Source organism: Ranitomeya variabilis, chromosome 8 (genome assembly GCF_051348905.1).
Source record: "Ranitomeya variabilis isolate aRanVar5 chromosome 8, aRanVar5.hap1, whole genome shotgun sequence".
Classification (NCBI taxonomy): Eukaryota; Metazoa; Chordata; class Amphibia; order Anura; family Dendrobatidae; genus Ranitomeya; species Ranitomeya variabilis.
In genome coordinates, this window is record NC_135239.1 from 69,985,738 (window position 1) to 70,006,620 (window position 20,883).

The 20,883-nt window shown below is 40.9% G+C and overlaps 1 protein-coding gene across 2 annotated transcripts in view; it reads right to left on the reverse strand.

The window, feature by feature from the left end:
* Positions 1 to 17,891, reverse strand: part of LMX1A (LIM homeobox transcription factor 1 alpha) — a 191,514-nt gene extending 173,623 nt beyond the window's left edge. The window contains exons 1-3 of one of the 2 annotated variants that reach the window (XM_077278323.1): positions 17,584 to 17,891; positions 16,257 to 16,336; positions 13,339 to 13,525 (exon numbers count right to left, since the gene is read on the reverse strand). In XM_077278323.1, coding sequence (XP_077134438.1) covers positions 13,339 to 13,525; positions 16,257 to 16,329 — 260 coding nt within the window. In that variant the 5' untranslated portion in view covers positions 16,330 to 16,336; positions 17,584 to 17,891. The remainder of the gene's footprint in view (positions 1 to 13,338; positions 13,526 to 16,256; positions 16,337 to 17,583) is intronic. The other variant, XM_077278324.1, reaches the window with a different exon arrangement.
* Positions 17,892 to 20,883: the final 2,992 nt, after the last annotated feature.

Below are 20,883 nucleotides of genomic sequence, written 5' to 3' on the forward strand. Positions count from 1 at the left end.
GTAACATCATAGTAAGGGTTTGTGCACACAACCGTTCTTGGACGAGTGATATCAGCGGTGTTCACAGATAGCATTCGTACCTATGATATGCTATGGGGCTGGGCACAAGTCTGATTTTTTTCCTTGGACTGAGTGGAAGCAGAAAAAAATTGGAGACAAGTCGGATTTGAATCCGAGTGTCAGATCAAAATTGTCAATGCCAGTCTATGGGTCCATGCATTCGATTGCCATCCGATTTTCTTGGACTGACAAAATGAAGAAGGTGGAGAAACTTTTTTCTTCTCTCCACGTCTGATGCCACTCTGATCAAAGTCTGATCAGAATGCTCAGAATGATCAGATTGTTTTTCTCGGATGTGGAGAACGCGGTTGTGTAAACCTACCCTAACAAACATGAAATCAGTTTTTTCCCCTTGGACTACTCGGTGTCGTAATGTGTCCTATAGAGAGGAGCTCATTACTGTATATAGTATGGCTCATCAATCCATTCAGTACCTTGGACAGATCAGGTCATGGAGTGCAGCCAGGTACAGTAGTGCTGAGAAGTGCACAGTACTTGGATGTGTTGTAAAAAATGAAATATAATAATACAACCACTAAAAAATGGCTGCACTGATGGCGGAAGCCTGTCACAGCTTAGGACAGTATCACTGTGTGTAGAGAGGGAAAGGAAACCCCCAACTAAAAACCCCTAGTTGTCAATTTATTTGTAAATTTTATGGAGGACTAACAGAGCAACTACACAATGTAGATTTCTAATAAAAGAAGATCTGGAATTGTTATTTCATGAAGAATACACATACTTAATGAGATAGACATGTCAGTCGAACTGATGGGTCTCCTTTACGTATCAGATTTTTATGTCTTTTATTTATCTATTATATCTTCCAAATGGCTTAAATAAAAAATGGCCATTTAAACAAAATTATAACTATATTAGTCCACAGTAAGAGACATGGCGTAGACTCTTAGGGTTGGTTCCCATAAACCAGTTGTGTCTGACCACAGTTGACAACAAAATTGTCATAGGCTTCCATGCAACATTTTATGATCCAGCTCCAGGACCAGTCCAGCACGACCATCAATGCACCTGATACCGGGAATGATCCCCTAGAAAACTGCCATTAGTTTACCTCCAATGTTTCTCCCATATTAGAGGCACAAAACCACCATTGGTCAGACGAACAAGCATGTACAAGAAATAAGTGGCAATGCCAAACGTTAAACGGGTTGTCTGGAGAAAACAAGATATCATCTGTCCAGAAGATCGGTAATAACTTGTTGATCGTGGAGTTCTTACTGCTGGGACCCGCACCGATCGGCAGAAGGGGTAACGTTTATCCCCAATAGAATGGAGCAGCCGTGTACATGTTTGACAGCAGCTCCATTCATTCCCTACTGGGCTGCCGAGCCCTGTATTCGGGTCTTTCCAGCAGCCCTGCAAAGAATAAATGCTGCAGTGGTCGAGCGTCTGGCTTGCTGTTACATTTTGTAACAGGGATAAAATTCTATGTCGTGGATAAAAATTCCTTGTTCTTCCATCAGTGCAGGTCGCAGCAGTTGGATATCTACAATCAGCAAGTAGTCACATATCCTGCGGATAAGTGATAACTTATTTTCACTGGATGAACCCTTTAAATGGATAGTCCAGAACTTTTTTTTTTACTATAGTCCTAAATACTAACAGTCTGGTAGCTGCTAACAGAGGCAACTATCTGCCTGTTCTAGCCGGTGCCGGCTCAGAGTGATCACTGACCGCTCCTGCTGGCGATTCAGCTGCTCTACATCAACAGGAAGATCTTCTTCCAGGCTGCTCTGTCGATTGGACATGACAGCCGATGTTATGCTGATTGGCAGTCAAGTCCCCGGAGTTAGGCAGCTGTCAATCACCATCACTTTGGCAGCCATGTCCTGTCTACAGAGCAGAAAAGAAGACCCTGTCCTGTCAACATGACATCAGCGGAAGCTGCTGGATCTCTGGCAGAAGCAGTCTGTGACCACTCTGTGCCAGTAAAGACTGGTGCCAGGCACAACAGGCAGGTAGTTAGTAGTTATTAGGCCCATAGCAAGAGAAAATACAAATAGTCCAGGATAACCCCTTTAACATATAACACAACAGAAGCCATTGAAGTTGTATTGCTGTTGAGTTCCACTTTTCCGTATCCGGATATCTTTCTACATCTACAACTTTGTCATTTTAAGATAAACTATATTTTTGTGAGAATTAATCCTCCACGATGACCAGTAATATATTAATTAATAAGAAGTAAAGAAATACAATTTTAAGGTAGTAGTAATGCCCACTTTTACATAACTTATTTAATAACAAATTACACTACTGTACCTTTTAATGGGAACTTATAGTACACCCAATATTAGTGTATACTAATATACCAACATTTAAGGAACTGCCAGAGACCAAACTAAGGGTATGTTCACACTGGGCGTTTTTGCTGCTTTTTTCTGCAGCAAAATCTTATTTCTTGGCAGGAAAGAAGCTGTGGCAAAAACTCAGGTTTAGGCTGCCGTCACACTAGCAGTATTTGGTCAGTATTTTACATCAGTATTTGTAAGCCAAAACCAGGAGTGGAACAAATAGAGGAAAAGTATAATAGAAACATATGCTCCACTTCTGGATTTATCACCCACTCCTGGTTTTGGCTTACAAATACTGATGTAAAATACTGACCAAATACTGATAGTGCGACGGCAGCCTTAGGTGCATTTTTGGTGCGTTTTGTTGCGGTTTTGGGTGCATTTTTTTGGCTAACTTGTGTCTCTTTGTCCATGCTAATGTCCATGACTTTTCTGTAGAAAAAAGACTGCAAATAATGATACCTGTGTTTTTGCTGCGTTTTTGCTACGTTTTTTCAACACCCATTGAAGCCAATGGGTGAAAAATGCTGCAAAAACTGTGAAAGAAGTGACATGCTCTATGTCCAAAAAAAGCAGCAAAGCACAAAATCCTGATGACAAAAAAAATCAATGTGTGTGTATGAGATTTCTGAAATCTCATAGGCTTTGCTGGTACTGTAAAATAAAGCTGAAAATTAGCATTAAAAAAGCAGCAAAAATGCCCAGTGTGAACATACCCTAATACTTTTTTTATAAACTACACTAGCTGAAGAGCCCGGCGTTGCCTGGGCATAGTAAATATCTGTGATTAGTTATAGCACCTCACTTCTCTTATTTTCCCATCACGCCTCTCATTTTCCCCCTCACATCTCTCATTTTCTCCCTTACACCTCTCATTTTCCCCCTCACTCCTCTTATTTTTCCCCCTCACTCCTCTCATTCACCCTCACTCCTCTCATTCCCCCCTAACACTTGTCATTTCGACCTCACATCTGTCATTTTCCGATCACTCCACTATTTTCCCTCACTCCTCTCATTTTGCACTCACACCTTTTCATTTTCACCTCACACCCCTCATTTTCACCTCACACCTCTCATTTTCCCCTCAGTATATACATGTTTGTCATCTCCCTTATATATAGTATACACCTGTATGTCATCTCCTGTATATAGTATATACCTGTATGTCATATCCCCTGTAAATAGTATATACCTGCTGTATGTCATCTCTTCCTGTATATTTATATACCTATGTGTCATCTCCTCCTGTATATAGTATATACCTGTATGTCATCTCCTCCTATATATAGTATATACCTGTATGTCATCTCCTGTATATAGTATATACCTGTATGTCATCTCCCCTGTATATAGTATATACCTGCTGTATGTCATCTCCTCCTCTATATACCTATGTGTCATCTCCTCTTTTATATAGTATATACCTGTATGTCATCTCCTCTTGTATATAATATATACGTGTGTCATCTCCTCCTGTATATAGTATATACCTGTAAGTCATCTCCTCCTGTATATAGTATATACCTGTGTGTCATCTGCTCCTGTATATAGTATATACCTGTGTGTCATCTCCTCCTGTATATAGTATGTACCTGTATGTCATCTCCTCCTGTATATAGTATATACCTGTGTGTCATCTCCTCCTGTATATAGTATATACCTGTGTGTCATCTGCTCCTGTGTATAGTATATATCTGTGTGTCATCTCCTCCTGTATATAGTATATACCTGTGTGTCATCTGCTCCTGTATATAGTATATACCTGTGTGTCATCTCCTCCTGTATATAGTATATACCTGTGTGTCATCTCCTCCTATATATAGTTATATAGTATACATCTGTGTGTCATCTCCCCTGTATATAGTATGTACCTGTATGTCATCTCCTCCTGTATATAGTATGTACCTGTATGTCATCTCCTCCTGTATATAGTATATACCTGTATGTCATCTCCTCCTGTATATAGTATATACCTGTGAGTCATCTCCCCTGTATATAGTATATATGTGTGTGTCATCTCCTCCTGTATATAGTATATACCTGTGTGTCATCTCCCCTGTATATAGTATATATGTGTGTGTCATCTCCCCTGTATATAGTATATACCTGTGTGTCATCTCCTCCTGTATATAGTATATATGTGTGTGTCATCTCCCCTGTATATAGTATATACCTGTGTGTCATCTCCTCCTGTATTAGACCACGTTCACACGTTATTTGGTCAGTATTTTTACCTCAGTATTTGTAAGCTAAATTGGCAGCCTGATAAATCCCCAGCCAACAGTAAGCCCACCCCCTGGCAGTATATATTAGCTCACACATACACATAATAGACTGGTCATGTGACTGACAGCTGCCGGATTTCCTATATGGTACAGTTGTTGCTCTTGTAGTTTGTCTGCTTATTAATCAGATTTTTGTTTTTGAAGGATAATACCAGACTTGTGTGTCATGATTCTCAATGGCGAGAGAACATAGCCCAGCATATATGAGAACTAGCTCTTGGAAGATGGAAACTATACTGACCATGAACTAAACCTGCCGCACAACTAGAAGTGGCCGGGTAGCATGCCTACGTTTTTTTATCCCTAGATGCCCAGCGCCAGCTGGAGAACTACCTAATCCTAGCAGAGGAAAAGACAGTCCTGGCTCACCTCTAGAGAAATTTTCCCAAAAGGCAGACAGAGGCCCCCACATATATTGGCGGTGATTTTAGATGAAATGACAAACGTAGTATGAAAATAGGTTTAGCAAAAATCGAGGTCCGCTTACTAGATAGCAAGAAGACAGAAAGGGCACTTTCATGGTCAGCAGAAAACCCTATCAAAACACCATCCAGAAATTACTTTAAGACTCTAGCATTAACTCATAACACCAGAGTGGCAATTTCCGCTCACAAGAGCTTTCCAGACACAGTAACGAAACAGCAGCTGTGAACAGGAACAAAATGCAAAAACACACAAGGACAAAAGTCCAACTTAGCTGGGAGTTGTCTAGTAGCAGGAACATGCACAGAAAGGCTTCTGATTACATTGTTGACCGGCATGAAACTGACAGAGGAGCAAGGTTATATAGCGACTCCCAACTCCTGATAGGAGCAGGTGAACAGAGGGGATGATGCACACAAGTACAATTCCACAAGTGGCCACCGGGGGAGCCCAGAATCCAATTTCACAACAGTACCCCCCCCTCAAGGAGGGGGCACCGAACCCTCACCAGAACCACCAGGGCGATCAGGATGAGCCCTATGAAAGGCACGGACAAGATCGGAGGCATGAACATCAGAGGCAGTGACCCAAGAATTATCCTCCTGACCGTATCCCTTCCATTTGACCAGATACTGGAGCTTCCGTCTGGAAACACGAGAGTCCAAGATCTTTTCCACAACGTACTCCAACTCACCCTCAACCAACACCGGAGCAGGAGGCTCAACGGAAGGCACAACCGGTACCTCATACCTGCGCAATAATGACCGATGAAAAACATTATGAATAGAAAAAGATGCAGGGAGGTCCAAACGGAAGGACACAGGGTTAAGAATCTCCAATATCTTGTACGGGCCGATGAACCGAGGCTTAAACTTAGGAGAAGAAACCCTCATAGGGACAAAACGAGAAGACAACCACACCAAGTCCCCAACACAAAGCCGAGGACCAACACGACGACGGCGGTTGGCAAAAAGCTGAGTCTTCTCCTGGGACAACTTCAAATTGTCCACCACCTGCCCCCAAATCTGATGCAACCTCTCCACCACAGCATCCACTCCAGGACAATCCGAAGATTCCACTTGACCGGAGGAAAATCGAGGATGAAACCCCGAATTACAGAAAAACGGGGACACCAAGGTGGCAGAGCTGGCCCGATTATTGAGGGCGAACTCCGCCAAAGGCAAAAAAGCAACCCAATCATCCTGATCCGCAGACACAAAACACCTCAAATATGTCTCCAAGGTCTGATTAGTCCGCTCGGTCTGGCCATTAGTCTGAGGATGGAAAGCAGACGAAAAAGACAAATCTATGCCCATCCTAGCACAGAATGCCCGCCAAAATCTGGACACGAATTGGGTCCCTCTGTCAGAAACGATATTCTCCGGAATACCATGCAAACGAACAACATTTTGAAAAAACAGAGGAACCAACTCGGAAGAAGAAGGCAACTTAGGCAAGGGAACCAGATGGACCATCTTAGAGAAACGGTCACACACCACCCAGATGACAGACATCTTATGAGAAACAGGCAGATCCGAAATAAAATCCATCGAGATGTGCGTCCAAGGCCTCTTCGGGATAGGCAAGGGTAACAACAATCCACTAGCCCGAGAACAACAAGGCTTGGCCCGAGCACAAACATCACAAGACTGCACAAAGCCTCGCACATCTCGTGACAGGGAAGGCCACCAGAAGGACCTTGCCACCAAATCCCTGGTACCAAAGATTCCAGGATGACCTGCCAACGCAGAAGAATGAACCTCAGAGATGACTCTACTGGTCCAATCATCAGGAACAAACAGTCTACCAGGTGGGCAACGATCAGGTCTATCCGCCTGAAACTCCTGCAAGGCCCGCTGCAGGTCTGGAGAAACGGCAGACAATATCACTCCATCTTTAAGGATACCTGTGGGCTCAGAATTACCAGGGGAGTCAGGCTCAAAACTCCTAGAAAGGGCATCCGCCTTAACATTCTTAGAACCCGGTAGGTAAGACACCACAAAATTAAACCGAGAGAAAAACAACGACCAGCGCGCCTGTCTAGGATTCAGGCGCCTGGCAGACTCAAGGTAAATTAAATTTTTGTGGTCAGTCAATACCACCACCTGATGTCTGGCCCCCTCAAGCCAGTGACGCCACTCCTCAAAAGCCCACTTCATGGCCAAAAGCTCCCGATTCCCAATATCATAATTCCGCTCGGCGGGCGAAAATTTACGGGAAAAAAAAGCACAAGGTCTCATCACGGAGCAGTCGGAACTTCTCTGCGACAACACCGCCCCAGCTCCGATTTCAGAAGCGTCGACCTCAACCTGAAAAGGAAGAGCAACATCAGGCTGACGCAACACTGGGGCGGAAGAAAAGCGGCGCTTGAGCTCCCGAAAGGCCTCCACAGCATCAGGGGACCAATCAGCAACATCAGCACCCTTCTTAGTCAAATCAGTCAATGGTTTTACAACATCAGAAAAACCAGCAATAAATCGACGATAAAAGTTAGCAAAGCCCAAAAATTTCTGAAGACTCTTAAGAGAAGAGGGTTGCGTCCAATCACCAATAGCCTGAACCTTGACAGGATCCATCTCGATGGAAGAGGGGGAAAAAATGTATCCCAAGAAGGAAATCTTTTGAACCCCAAAAACACACTTAGAACCCTTCACACACAAGGAATTAGACCGCAAAACCTGAAAAACCCTCCTGACCTGCTGGACATGAGAGTCCCAGTCATCCGAAAAAATCAGAATATCATCCAGATACACAATCATAAATTTGTCCAAATAATCGCGGAAAATGTCATGCATAAAGGACTGGAAGACTGAAGGGGCATTTGAAAGACCAAAAGGCATCACCAAATACTCAAAATGGCCCTCGGGCGTATTAAATGCGGTTTTCCACTCATCCCCCTGCTTGATTTGCACCAAATTATACGCCCCACGGAGATCAATCTTAGAGAACCACTTGGCCCCCTTTATACGAGCAAACAAATCAGTAAGCAGTGGTAACGGATATTGATATTTAACCGTGATTTTATTCAAAAGTCGATAATCAATACACGGCCTCAAAGAGCCGTCTTTCTTAGACACAAAGAAAAAACCGGCTCCTAAGGGAGATGACGAAGGACGAATATGTCCCTTTTCCAAGGACTCCTTTATATATTCTCGCATAGCCGCGTGTTCAGGCACAGACAGATTAAATAAACGACCCTTAGGGTATTTACTACCCGGGATCAAGTCTATGGCACAATCGCACTCCCGGTGCGGAGGTAGTGAACCAACCTTGGGTTCTTCAAAAACGTCACGAAAGTCAGACAAGAATTCAGGAATCTCAGAGGGAATAGATGATGAAATGGAAACCAAAGGTACGTCCCCATGAGTTCCTTTACATCCCCAGCTTAACACAGACATAGCTCTCCAGTCGAGGACTGGGTTATGAGATTGCAGCCATGGCAATCCCAGCACCAAAACATCATGTAGATTATACAGCACCAGAAAGCGAATAACCTCCTGGTGATCCGGATTAACACGCATAGTCACTTGTGTCCAGTATTGTGGTTTATTACTAGCCAATGGGGTGGAGTCAATCCCTTTCAGAGGTATCGGAGCCTCCAATGGCTCCAAATCATACCCACAGCGTTTGGCAAAGGACCAATCCATAAGACTCAAAGCAGCGCCAGAGTCGACATAGGCGTCCGCGGTAATAGATGACAAAGAACAAATCAGGGTCACAGATAGAATAAACTTAGACTGTAAAATGCTAATTGAAACAGACTTGTCAGGCTTCTTAGTACGCTTAAAGCATGCTGATATAACATGAGTTGAATCACCACAATAGAAGCACAACCCATTTTTTCGTCTAAAATTCTGCCGCTCGCTTCTGGACAGAATTCTATCACATTGCATATTTTCTGGCGTTTTCTCAGTAGACACCGCCAAATGGTGCACAGGTTTGCGCTCCCGCAGACGCCTATCGATCTGAATAGCCATCGTCATGGACTCATTCAGACTCGCAGGCACAGGGAACCCCACCATAACATCCTTAATGGCATCAGAGAGACCTTCTCTGAAAATCGCCGCCAGGGCGCACTCATTCCACTGAGTAAGCACAGACCATTTGCAGAATTTTTGGCAGTATATTTCAGCTTCATCTTGCCCCTGAGACAAGGACATCAAGGCTTTTTCCGCCTGAAGCTCTAAATGAGGTTCCTCATAAAGCAACCCCAAGGCCAGAAAAAACGCATCCACATTGAGCAACGCAGGATCCCCTGGTGCCAATGCAAAAGCCCAGTCTTGAGGGTCGCCCCGGAGCAAGGAAATTACAATCCTGACCTGCTGTGCAGGGTCTCCGGCAGAGCGAGACTTCAGGGACAAAAACAATTTGCAATTATTTTTAAAATTTTGAAAGTGAGATCTATTCCCCGAGAAGAATTCAGGCAAAGGAATTCTAGGCTCAGACATAGGTGCATGAACAACAAAATCTTGCAAATTTTGTACCTTTGTGGCGAGATTATTCAAACCTGTAGCTACACTCTGAAGATCCATTTGAAACAGGTGAACACAGAGCCATTCAAGGATAAGAAGGAGAGAAAGAGAGGAAGGCTGCAGTATAGGCAGACTAGCAAGTGATTCAATTAAGAGCACACTCAGAACTAGAGGAAAAAAAAAAAAAAAAATTGTAGCAGACTTCTTTTTTCTCTCCTTTCTCAGCCAGTAATTTAACCCTTTTTTTTGGGCCGGTCAAACTGTCATGATTCTCAATGGCGAGAGAACATAGCCCAGCATATATGAGAACTAGCTCTTGGAAGATGGAAACTATACTGACCATGAACTAAACCTGCCGCACAACTAGAAGTGGCCGGGTAGCATGCCTACGTTTTTTTATCCCTAGATGCCCAGCGCCAGCCGGAGAACTACCTAATCCTAGCAGAGGAAAAGACAGTCCTGGCTCACCTCTAGAGAAATTTTCCCAAAAGGCAGACAGAGGCCCCCACATATATTGGCGGTGATTTTAGATGAAATGACAAACGTAGTATGAAAATAGGTTTAGCAAAAATCGAGGTCCGCTTACTAGATAGCAAGAAGACAGAAAGGGCACTTTCATGGTCAGCAGAAAACCCTATCAAAACACCATCCAGAAATTACTTTAAGACTCTAGCATTAACTCATAACACCAGAGTGGCAATTTCCGCTCACAAGAGCTTTCCAGACACAGTAACGAAACAGCAGCTGTGAACAGGAACAAAATGCAAAAACACACAAGGACAAAAGTCCAACTTAGCTGGGAGTTGTCTAGTAGCAGGAACATGCACAGAAAGGCTTCTGATTACATTGTTGACCGGCATGAAACTGACAGAGGAGCAAGGTTATATAGCGACTCCCAACTCCTGATAGGAGCAGGTGAACAGAGGGGATGATGCACACAAGTACAATTCCACAAGTGGCCACCGGGGGAGCCCAGAATCCAATTTCACAACACTTGTGTGTGTTTTAGGGCGAGTTTCATGTGTCAAGTTGTGCGTGTTGAGTTGCGTGTGGCGACATGCATGTAGCGACTTTTGTGTGTTGAGTTGCGTGTGGCGACATGCGTGTAGCAACTTTTTGTGTGTCGAGTTGCATGTGACAGTTTAGTGTAGCAAGTTGTGTGCAGCAAGTTTTGCGCATGGCGAGTTTTGCACGTGGCGAGTTTTATGTGTGGTGCGTTTTGAGTATGTGCAAGTTTTGTGTGAGGCAACTTTTGCATGTGTTGAAACTTTTGTGCATGTGGCAATTTTTCCGCTTGTGCAAGTTTTACGTGTGGCGAGTTTTCCATGAGGTGAGTTTTGCACGTGTGGAGAGTTTTGCGTGAGCCTAGTTTTGCATGTGGCGAGTTTTGCGCGTGGTGAGTTTTGAGCGGCGACTTTTGTGTTTCAACTTTTATGTGGCGAGGTTGGTGTATGTGTGGTGAAATGTGTGCTGAGGGTGGTATATGTGTTCAAGCACGTGGTAGTGTGTGGCGCATTTTGTGTGTGTGTTCATATCCCTGTGTGTGGTATCCCATGTTGGGGCCCCACCTTAGAAACTGTACGGTATATACTCTTTGGCGCCATCGCTCTCAATCTTTAAGTCCCCCTTGTTCATATCTGGCAGCTGTCAATTTGCCTCCAACACTTTTCCTTTCACTTTTTCCCCATTATGTAGATAGGGGCAAAATTGTTTGGTGAATTGGAACGTGCGGGGTTAAAATTTCACCTCACAACATAGCCTATGACACTCTCGGGGTCCAGACGTGTGACTGTGCAAAATGTTGTGGCTGTAGCTGCGACGGTGCAGATGCCAATCCCGGACATACACATACATACATACACACACACATTCAGCTTTATATATTAGATATACCTGTAAGTCATCTCCCCTGTATATAGTATATACCTGTATGTCATCTCCCCTGTATATAGTATATACCTGTATGTCATCTCCCCTGTATATAGTATATACCTGTATGTCATCTCCTCCTGTATATAATATATAGCTGCATGTCATCTCCTCCTGTATATAGTATATACGTGTATGTCATCTCCCCTGTATATAGTATATACCTGTATGTCATATCCTCCTGTATATAATATATAGCTGTATATCATCTCCCCTGTATATAGTATATACCTGTATGCCATCTCCTCCTGTATATAGTATATACGTGTATGTCATCTCCCCTGTATATAGTATATACCTGTATGTCATCTCCTCCTGTATATAGTATATACGTGTATATCATCTCCCCTGTATATAGTATATACCTGTATGTCATATCCTCCTGTATATAATATATAGCTGTATATCATCTCCCTTGTATATAGTATATACCTGTATGCCATCTCCTCCTGGCTGTCAATTTGCCTCCAACACTTTTCCTTTCACTTTTTCCCCATTATGTAGATAGGGGCAAAATTGTTTGGTGAATTGGAATGCTCGGGGTTAAAATTTCATCTCACAACATAGCCTATGACGCTCTCGGGGCCCAGACGTGTGACTGTGCAAAATTTTGTGGCTGTAGCTGCGACGGTGCAGATGCCAATCCCGGACGTACACACACACACATACATACATACATACATACACACACATACATACACACATTCAGCTTTATATATTAGATTGAGTTTGGCAGCAATATTCCACCCTTTACTTTACCAGCAGCAATATGAACACTATTGCCATGGCTATCGGGATTGGGCAATGGCGACCTGCTGGTGCTCACCCAATTTTGTGTCCGATCTGATTAGATACTTACACATTATATGCACATGTGCTGAAATAAAGTTTCCAGGCTGCTTTTATGCATTAGTTTGTGTGGACAGCACAGGGAGGACACAGAAAACGTGCATTACATACGTACAGGCTTCCTTCTGTATAGTAAACTAATTTACTCTTTTGGTAGAAATGTTGCATTCTGTTATTTTGCATGGATAGTATTGGTCAATGCCCAACACAAACATGACTAATCTTTGTGATTTACTGGAGAATTGAATATTGGATTTTTTAGTTTTTTTTAATCTTTTTATGGATGAAAAAGTATATCATAAATAAAAGAAATGAATAGGAGCATGTGTTAGCATAGATTTATCAGCCATTCATTTCTGTTTTATCCTGATAAACATTTGACAACTTATTGATAATTCCCTTTAAGACCTCATTCAGATGTCCGCGCTTCACGTACGTGTTTAACCCTATGCTGCTATTCACATGTCCGCTTTTTTTCACCGATCATGTGTCCATTCAGAAATCATGGAGATTCAGTATGTCCATTTTTCTTACCAGCATGAGTGAAAAGCAACAATACAAGTCTATGGGTCCGAGACAAACACTGACAGCACAAGGATGGAATCTCTGTATCATCCATGTGCTATCCGTATTTAATATTGCAATGGATAGGAAAAGCTAGTCATTTATTTATCCATATGTGAAAAACACTGATAACACCGCTACCATTGCTTGCATACATGAAAAACTCTGACATTTGAATGAGACCTTAAGGCCACGTTCACACGTTCAGTATTTTATATCAGTATGTGTAAGCCAAAACCAGGAGTGGAACAATTAGAGGAAAAATATAACAGAAACATATGCTCCACTTCTGTATTTATCACCCACTCCTGGTTTTGGCTTACAAATACTGATGTAAAATACTGACCAAATACTGATAGTGTGAACACATCAGACATTCTGCAGAACTGATATGACTAATCTATAAAGGACCCAATGCTGAGGCCTCAGTCTCGGACTTACTTCTCGTAGTCAGCCCTGCAGTACAGTTTCTTGTCTCTGTAGAAGCAGCTGCTCTCCAGGGGTTCTTTACAGTCACAGCACTGAGCACACTGTTCATGCCAGAGACTGTCACTGATCCGCAGGAGGAAACGGTCACAGATGACACGTTCACAGCCCTCGCACACCCACTTCTGATCCAGGGCTCGCCCTGTAATATAATAATAACAATATCACTAGAACACAGAAAACAGACAGATGCTATTAAAGTGATCCTAAAACACCCTGGGGACAGGGGAAGAGCAGGAGCTGGGGGTCATATTATTGCTATTTTAATAACCCTATAACATGTGAGAAGTAAATAGTCTGTAAATAATAATAATAATAATACTTTTTTATTTATATAGCGCCAACATATTCCGCAGCACTTTACAATTAAGTAAATAGATATCAGAATCATGTATCTATAATGCAGGGTGTACTTATTTATATATAGACATATTAATTCCAATGACCTATATCTCTGCTGTACATTGCTGGCACATAGAAACTGTTTAGCTATTACTCATTAAAAAAAAATGTCAGAAAAAAAATGTGTCTATAATTTTACCAACATAAAAAGTTTTCTTTGCTTATTTACTTTTTTTTATCAGTGGATACTAGATACATTTTGATTGAATGCAAGTCCACTGTAATCAACTATTGAAATAACTGGCAGACACAGTGTGTGGAAATGACATCAATGCTCCTATAACTTCACCAAAAGTTCAATAAGGGACTACTGTGGCCCCCAGAATGAGAATATATAGTCTGTAGGGGTATCCTGCCAGAAGAGAAGGCAGGGGCAGACTCTAAGCGCAGAAATATTACTAGAAAATAATTCAACTGCCAAAAACAGCAGAGTCCCAACAAGTCAGACATCTAAAGAATAGAAATATACCAATATCATAGTTATATAATAATACTGCCCAGCAGGAGTCATCAATACAAGTTATCAGCAATTAATAATGTGTTTTTTCTTCATTATGGCAGTTCTGAGATCTCCTGTGGGGTCATTTATACTTTTTTATAGAATGAGGAGCCTTTTATTTGGGTAGGTAGAAGATCTGAATAACATCCCATAAAAGAAACTAGCATTATATAAGAGTGCACAAGTGTTACATATATGATACTCATTATTATTATTATTATTATTGCTGAATCTTCTGTAGTCCATAGAGTGTATAGTAAGTAGTAACATCGGGTGCCCAGAGCCAGGAGCACAGGGTGCAGAGATCAGATCATCGCAGCACAGCACAATCTTTGGGAACAAATATCAGCAGAGAACTGTAGGAAGGCTCCATAGAGCCCACTTCACATTATTATTATTATTATTATTATTACATATTCAAACTCAATCGTTCTGCAGAGTCGCTGCGATCCTGGTGCGATCTTTTCCCTTCTCCGCAAATAAAACAATCCCTCCCTATGAGGAACATTATAACTCTGCAGTGATGCTATAAAAATCTCTATACACACAGTGCATGGATGGATCATTAAAAAGAAAGAAACAAATGAGAGTCATTTAAATAGACAGCTGATTCATCTAAATCCAATGCTATGAAATCGTCTCAATAATATTCATCCGATATTTAAGTGTCAGTTTTAATTCTATCTATATATCTATCTATTTGTTATCTATCTCTTTGTCTAATTTCTATCTAAATTTAAATTTATCTATTTTTTTCTCTCTATCTACTTATCATCCATCCTCAGTATATTATGTTCGGACATACACACATAAAATGGGATACATTACTTGTATATAAAATGTATTACGCCTAAAATATATTCATGGATACCCTAATCCTATCTATAAACCTATCGGTGTCTATATATATATATATATATATATATATATATATATATATATATATATATATATATATATATATATGTATATATAATATATACACACAATATATACATATTTACACACATTACATACATTTTCTGCAGATTGGCTGTATTTTTCACATAAATTAGATAAATGATTAGGTAAGCACTGCTGCATTGATAACCTGGACACTGCTACATCTATGTAGAAGATTTGTGTATGTATATATATATATATGTATATATATATATATATATATATATATATATATATATATATATATGTAAATATACATATATACATATATATCTATATATAGATATATAGATAGAGATAGACAGATAGATGCATATGTATCTCTGTATAGATTATATATATGTATATATACACAGAGATGCACATGTATCTGTCTATATCTGCCCCCACATATACCGTCGCCTCCTCTGAGCCCCGCTTTTCCTGTCGGTGCAGGATTCGGTCGCTCATGCAGCAGATGATCGCGGTGTCGCCCCCGGGCAGGCAGCACTGAGGGGTCAGTTTTCGTTATTACATTTCCTCCTGCTCCCATTGGGCTCTGCATTATTATTACTACCACTAACACCAGAATATAACAGAAAGTTTCTGTTTGCAATGATTTACAGCCGATAGTAAGTGCTGTATATCTGTACTGTAATCTGCTCATCTACAGCGATATACACATCATCAGATCACAGAATATTACAGCAAACGGAAATCTGACTCCAATCTGATGTAATCAATTGATATAAATCAAATACGGTCCACCTCCATGGCCGGGACATTCCCTGAGTGTATGCTCACTGTGGGAGCTGTACTGCTCCAATATAAAACAAGTTATTATTACTATGATTATTAATACTAATAATAATAATTATAATAGTAAGAACATGATGAACCGTCTTGATTATTATTCATTATATTAGGAAGATGAATGATGATGACCAAGGTTCAGCCACGAAAGGTAACACAGGAGTCTCCCGACAGCCGGGGGTCCCGTTATATCCCGACCACAGTCCTAAATCCCTGGACCCCTCGGTGTCACACTCACCAAATAAAGACAGAGCCGCCGACTTGTCAATGACATTCTGTATATTTTCCTCCATTTTAAGCCCATCCAGCATTGTGAAACTGAGGGGAACAAACAGACAGCCATCATCTAGGAGCCAGCTCCATCCATACAATTACTACACAGCCACCTGTGTGCAGGGATCACAACGACTCAATTGGAAAGAACTTTTTGTTGTAACAACTTATTACATAAGAGCAATTTTCTGATAGATACACAGCGGAAAAAAGGTAAGCAGATAAGATAGACAGATAGATGATAGATAGATAGATAGATAGATAGATAGATAGATAGATAGATAAATAGATACATTATATATGTATGTGATAGATAGATTATAGATAAATATAGAGATAGATAGATAGATAATGGATAGATAATACATAGATAGATATACAGATAGAAAATAGATATATATATGTGTGTGATAGATAGATAGATAATAGATATAGAGATAGATAGATAGATAGATAGATAGATAGATAGATAATAGATAGATAGATATGGGACAGATAGATAATAGATAGATAGATAGATAGATAGATAGATAGATAGATAGATAGATCTATAGATAGATAGATATGGGATAGATAGATAGATAATACATAGATAGATAGATAGATAGATAGATAGATAGATAGATAATAGATACATATATATATATATGTGATATATATGAGCTAGATACATACTACATGCTAGATAGATAGATGACCGATAAATAGATAAATGAGACTAAGAGATAGGTAGATAATAAAAATAGATAATGGATAATAATAAATCGATAGCTACTGTAGATAGATGCGCAGACAGGTATAGATTAATATTTACCGATAGATAAATAACTTGATACTAGCAATAATTCAGTAGTAACCAGATGATACATACAGTACTAGAGCCATAATATTCAGATATCAGCCCCAGATAAGAGAACATCGCTGTTCCTCTCCAATAATGACCCCGATCCCCTCCACAGATAATCTGTATATGTAACTTTCTTGTGCAGTTTGCCCCCTGCTCAGTGTGAGCCCCCCATACACATGTCTGTATTGGATGTCACTTCTATAGCCCATTTGTCATTTTCCCTGTATTCCATGACCCACCATGGCGATGACTAGGAGCTGCGTGGCCCCCTACACAGGAGTGCAGGCCCGGGAGGACACAGCAGGTGAAGCCCCCAGGTGACACCCAGTGCAGACACCGTGCGCAGCAGACACCGTGCGCTGACATATACAGTCACATGTGGGCAGAGGACAGGGATGGATGGTTGCACCCCAGGCCGGCGGGGCAGGGGGTACAGAGCACTCACCCGGCTGTGAGGACAGGGCAGCTCCTGCAGACACTGACAGCCAGCGATGGGTATCCTGATAGAAGAGGGAGCAGAGCTGCTCCTGTCCTGAGCCTTGTCTCCTCCTCCAGGCTACAGGTTGCCCGGAGCCCTGCCCAGCTGTGCGGCTACTGGTCACTGGGACCTGACACCTGTCACTCCTCACTGGTCACCGTGCTGCTGGGACCCTGGGGCCACAGACTCTTCCTCGGCCACTACCTGCAGCAGCTCCTGCCTTCTCCCTCCTGCTGGTGGTTACTTGTGGTGTCTCCTCCACTGTATCATCTCCTGCTGCCTGGGAGCCAAACTTCCTGATGTTCCTTCCAATGTTCCTTCTCTTCCCTCTCCCACATTCCCCTCCTTCTTCTTCTTCTTCTCCGCTCTTATTTCTTGCACCAGTCCAAGTTTCCTTTCCACTTCCTCAGCATTTCACCCTGCAGCAAATATCAGTATGTCTCCATGATTTCTTGTATCTCCATGTCAACTTTTATGGTCCAAACGTCCCATGCTTCTCTATATCATGGCTTTATTATCACAGCAGGTATGACATTGGAAATTGCTAAAAGTTATACCCCAGCTGTGATATTTGGGGATAGTGGGGGGGGGTGTAAACTTTTCCCTATGTGAAAGCTATGGATCCTTATCAACCTATCTCAGATCTGAATAAATCACATGGTCACTGAAGAATCTATTGGTAACTGATAGCAGCCATAGTCTGAATTCTCATTATAGTCATTAAGTCCGAATAGTATCCAACTCAACTGTAAAGGGAGCCTTATACTGAGCCTTATATACTTATACTGAGACTACATGATAACTTTCTTTCCTAGATATGAAATTCTAATGATTGTTCTAGACAAATGATTTTCCTATCTTTTTCTATGGTAATATACATTATTTTCTGTCCTATGATATTTGCAATGAAGACATATTAGTGGGAGACACGTATACAATCATTAGAACTAAGGCTATGTTCACACATTGCGTTTTTTTTCTGAAGCAAAACCTGCTCTCTTGGTAGTAAAGAAGTTGCAGGAAAAAAAAAACAGGTTTTGTTTAGTTTTTTATGTGTTTTTGCTGCTTTTTTTCTCATTCTACATTAGTCTCTTGCGCATTCTGGCAAAGTTTAATGTCAAAACAAAAATCTGATTCTACTTCACAAGGTTTTGGCACAAAAAAACGTAGCATAACCTGATACCTGCGTTTTTTTCAGTGTTTTATTCACCCATTGTTTTCAAAGGATGAAAAACTCTGGAAAAAAAACGCTGAAAGAAGTGACATGCCCTATCCTGCAAAAAACAAGCACAAAATGGAAAAAAAAAACAAAGGTGTGTGCATGAGATTTCTGAAATCTCAGAGTTTGCTGGTACTGTGAAACGCAGCTGAAAATTTGCATAATAAAACGCATCAAGAAAAGCAGCAAAAATGCAACGTGTGAACATAGCCTAAGGGTTTCCTAGTGTTCCCTGCTGAGCCCAGCTGCTTCAGACTTTATCTCTGAGATCTTGATGATTTGGTAAAGGAAGCAGAAGGCCTGTAATGAACGCAGATCAGAAGTTCAGTAAGAATTCCAGGTATATAAGGAAAAAAAAATAATGTGACACTTTCTCATGTGGGTCAAAAATTATATTTATTGTAATGAAAACATGGCTATAATTTTATAAATTTGAACGCAGATATCAGCAGACAAAAACATGGGCAGAATTACTGTACCATATGCGTAATTTGTGAAGTTGTACAGGAGCCCAGTAGAGAGGCTTATAATCCCCTGAACATTTCCTTTACTGGGTGGTTTCATAATTTGTGTTGTTTTGTACAGTGACATGTAAAAGTTTGGGCGCCCCTGGTCAAAATTACTGTTATTGTGAACAGTTAGGCAAGTTGAAAATGAAATGATCTCTAAGAGGCTAAAGTTAAAGATGACACATTTTCTTTGTATTTTAGGCAAATATATATATATATATATATATATATATATATATATATATATATATATTCATCTTTTACATTTTATTAATTACAAAAAGGAAAACGGGCTGATGCTAATTTTTTGGCACCCTGCATGGTTAGTACCTAGTAGCCCCTCCTTTTTTAAAGTATCACAGCTTGTAAACGCTTTTTGTAGCTATACAAGAGTCTTTCCATTCTTGTTTGAGGGATTTTCATCCATTCTTCCCTGGAAAATTCCTCCAGCTCTGTGAGATTCCTGGGTCGTCTTGTATGCACTGCTATTTTGAGGTCTAGCCACAAATTTTCAATGATGTTCAGATCAGGGGACTGTGAGGGTCATTGTCAAACTTTCAGCTTGCGCCTTTTGAGATCGTCTATTGTGGATTTTGACGTGTGTTTAGAATCATTATCCATTTGTAGAAGCTACGCTCTTTTCAACTTCAGATTTTTTACAGATGGTGTTATGTTTGCATCAATAATTTGTTGAAATTTAATTGTATCCATTCTTTCCTGGATGGATACACCTAAATAAAATGGGAATGGTTGGTGATATCAACTTCCTGTTTGTAGCACATTAGTATATGAGAGGGGTAAAACTTTTCAAGACGGGTGGTGACCATGGAAGCCATTTTGAAGTTGGCCATTTTGGATCCAACTTTATTTTTTTCAATGGGAAGAGGGTCATGTGATACATCAATCTTATTAAGAATTTCACAAGAAAAACAATGGTATGCTTGGTTTTAACATAACTTTATTCTTTCATGAGTTATTTACAAGTTTATGACCACTTATAAAATGTGTTCAAAGTGCTGCCCATTGTGTTGGATTGTCAATGCAACCCTCTTCTCCCACTCTTGACACACTGATAGCAACACTGCAGAAGAAATGCTAGCACAGGCTTCCAGTATCCGTTGTTTCAGATGCTGCACATCTCGTATCTTCACAGCATAGACAATTGCCTTCAGATGACCCCAAAGATAAAAGTCTAAGGGGGTCAGATCGGGAGACCTTGGTGGCCATTCAACTGGCCCACGACGACCAATCCAGTTTCCAGGAAACTGATCATGTAGGAATGCCTGGACCTGACACCCATAATGTGGTGGTGCACCATCATTTTTCGCATTTTGGAAGGCAAGGTTTCTAAAAAAATAAAAACCCAGCAATTTGGTTGTGTTGCATTGACAATCCAACACAATGGGCAGCACTTTGAACACATTTTATAAGTGGTCATAAACTAGCAAATAACTCATGAAAGAATAAAGTTACATTAAAACCAAGTGCACCATTGTTTTTCTTGTGAAATTCTCAATAAGTTTGATGTGTCACATGACC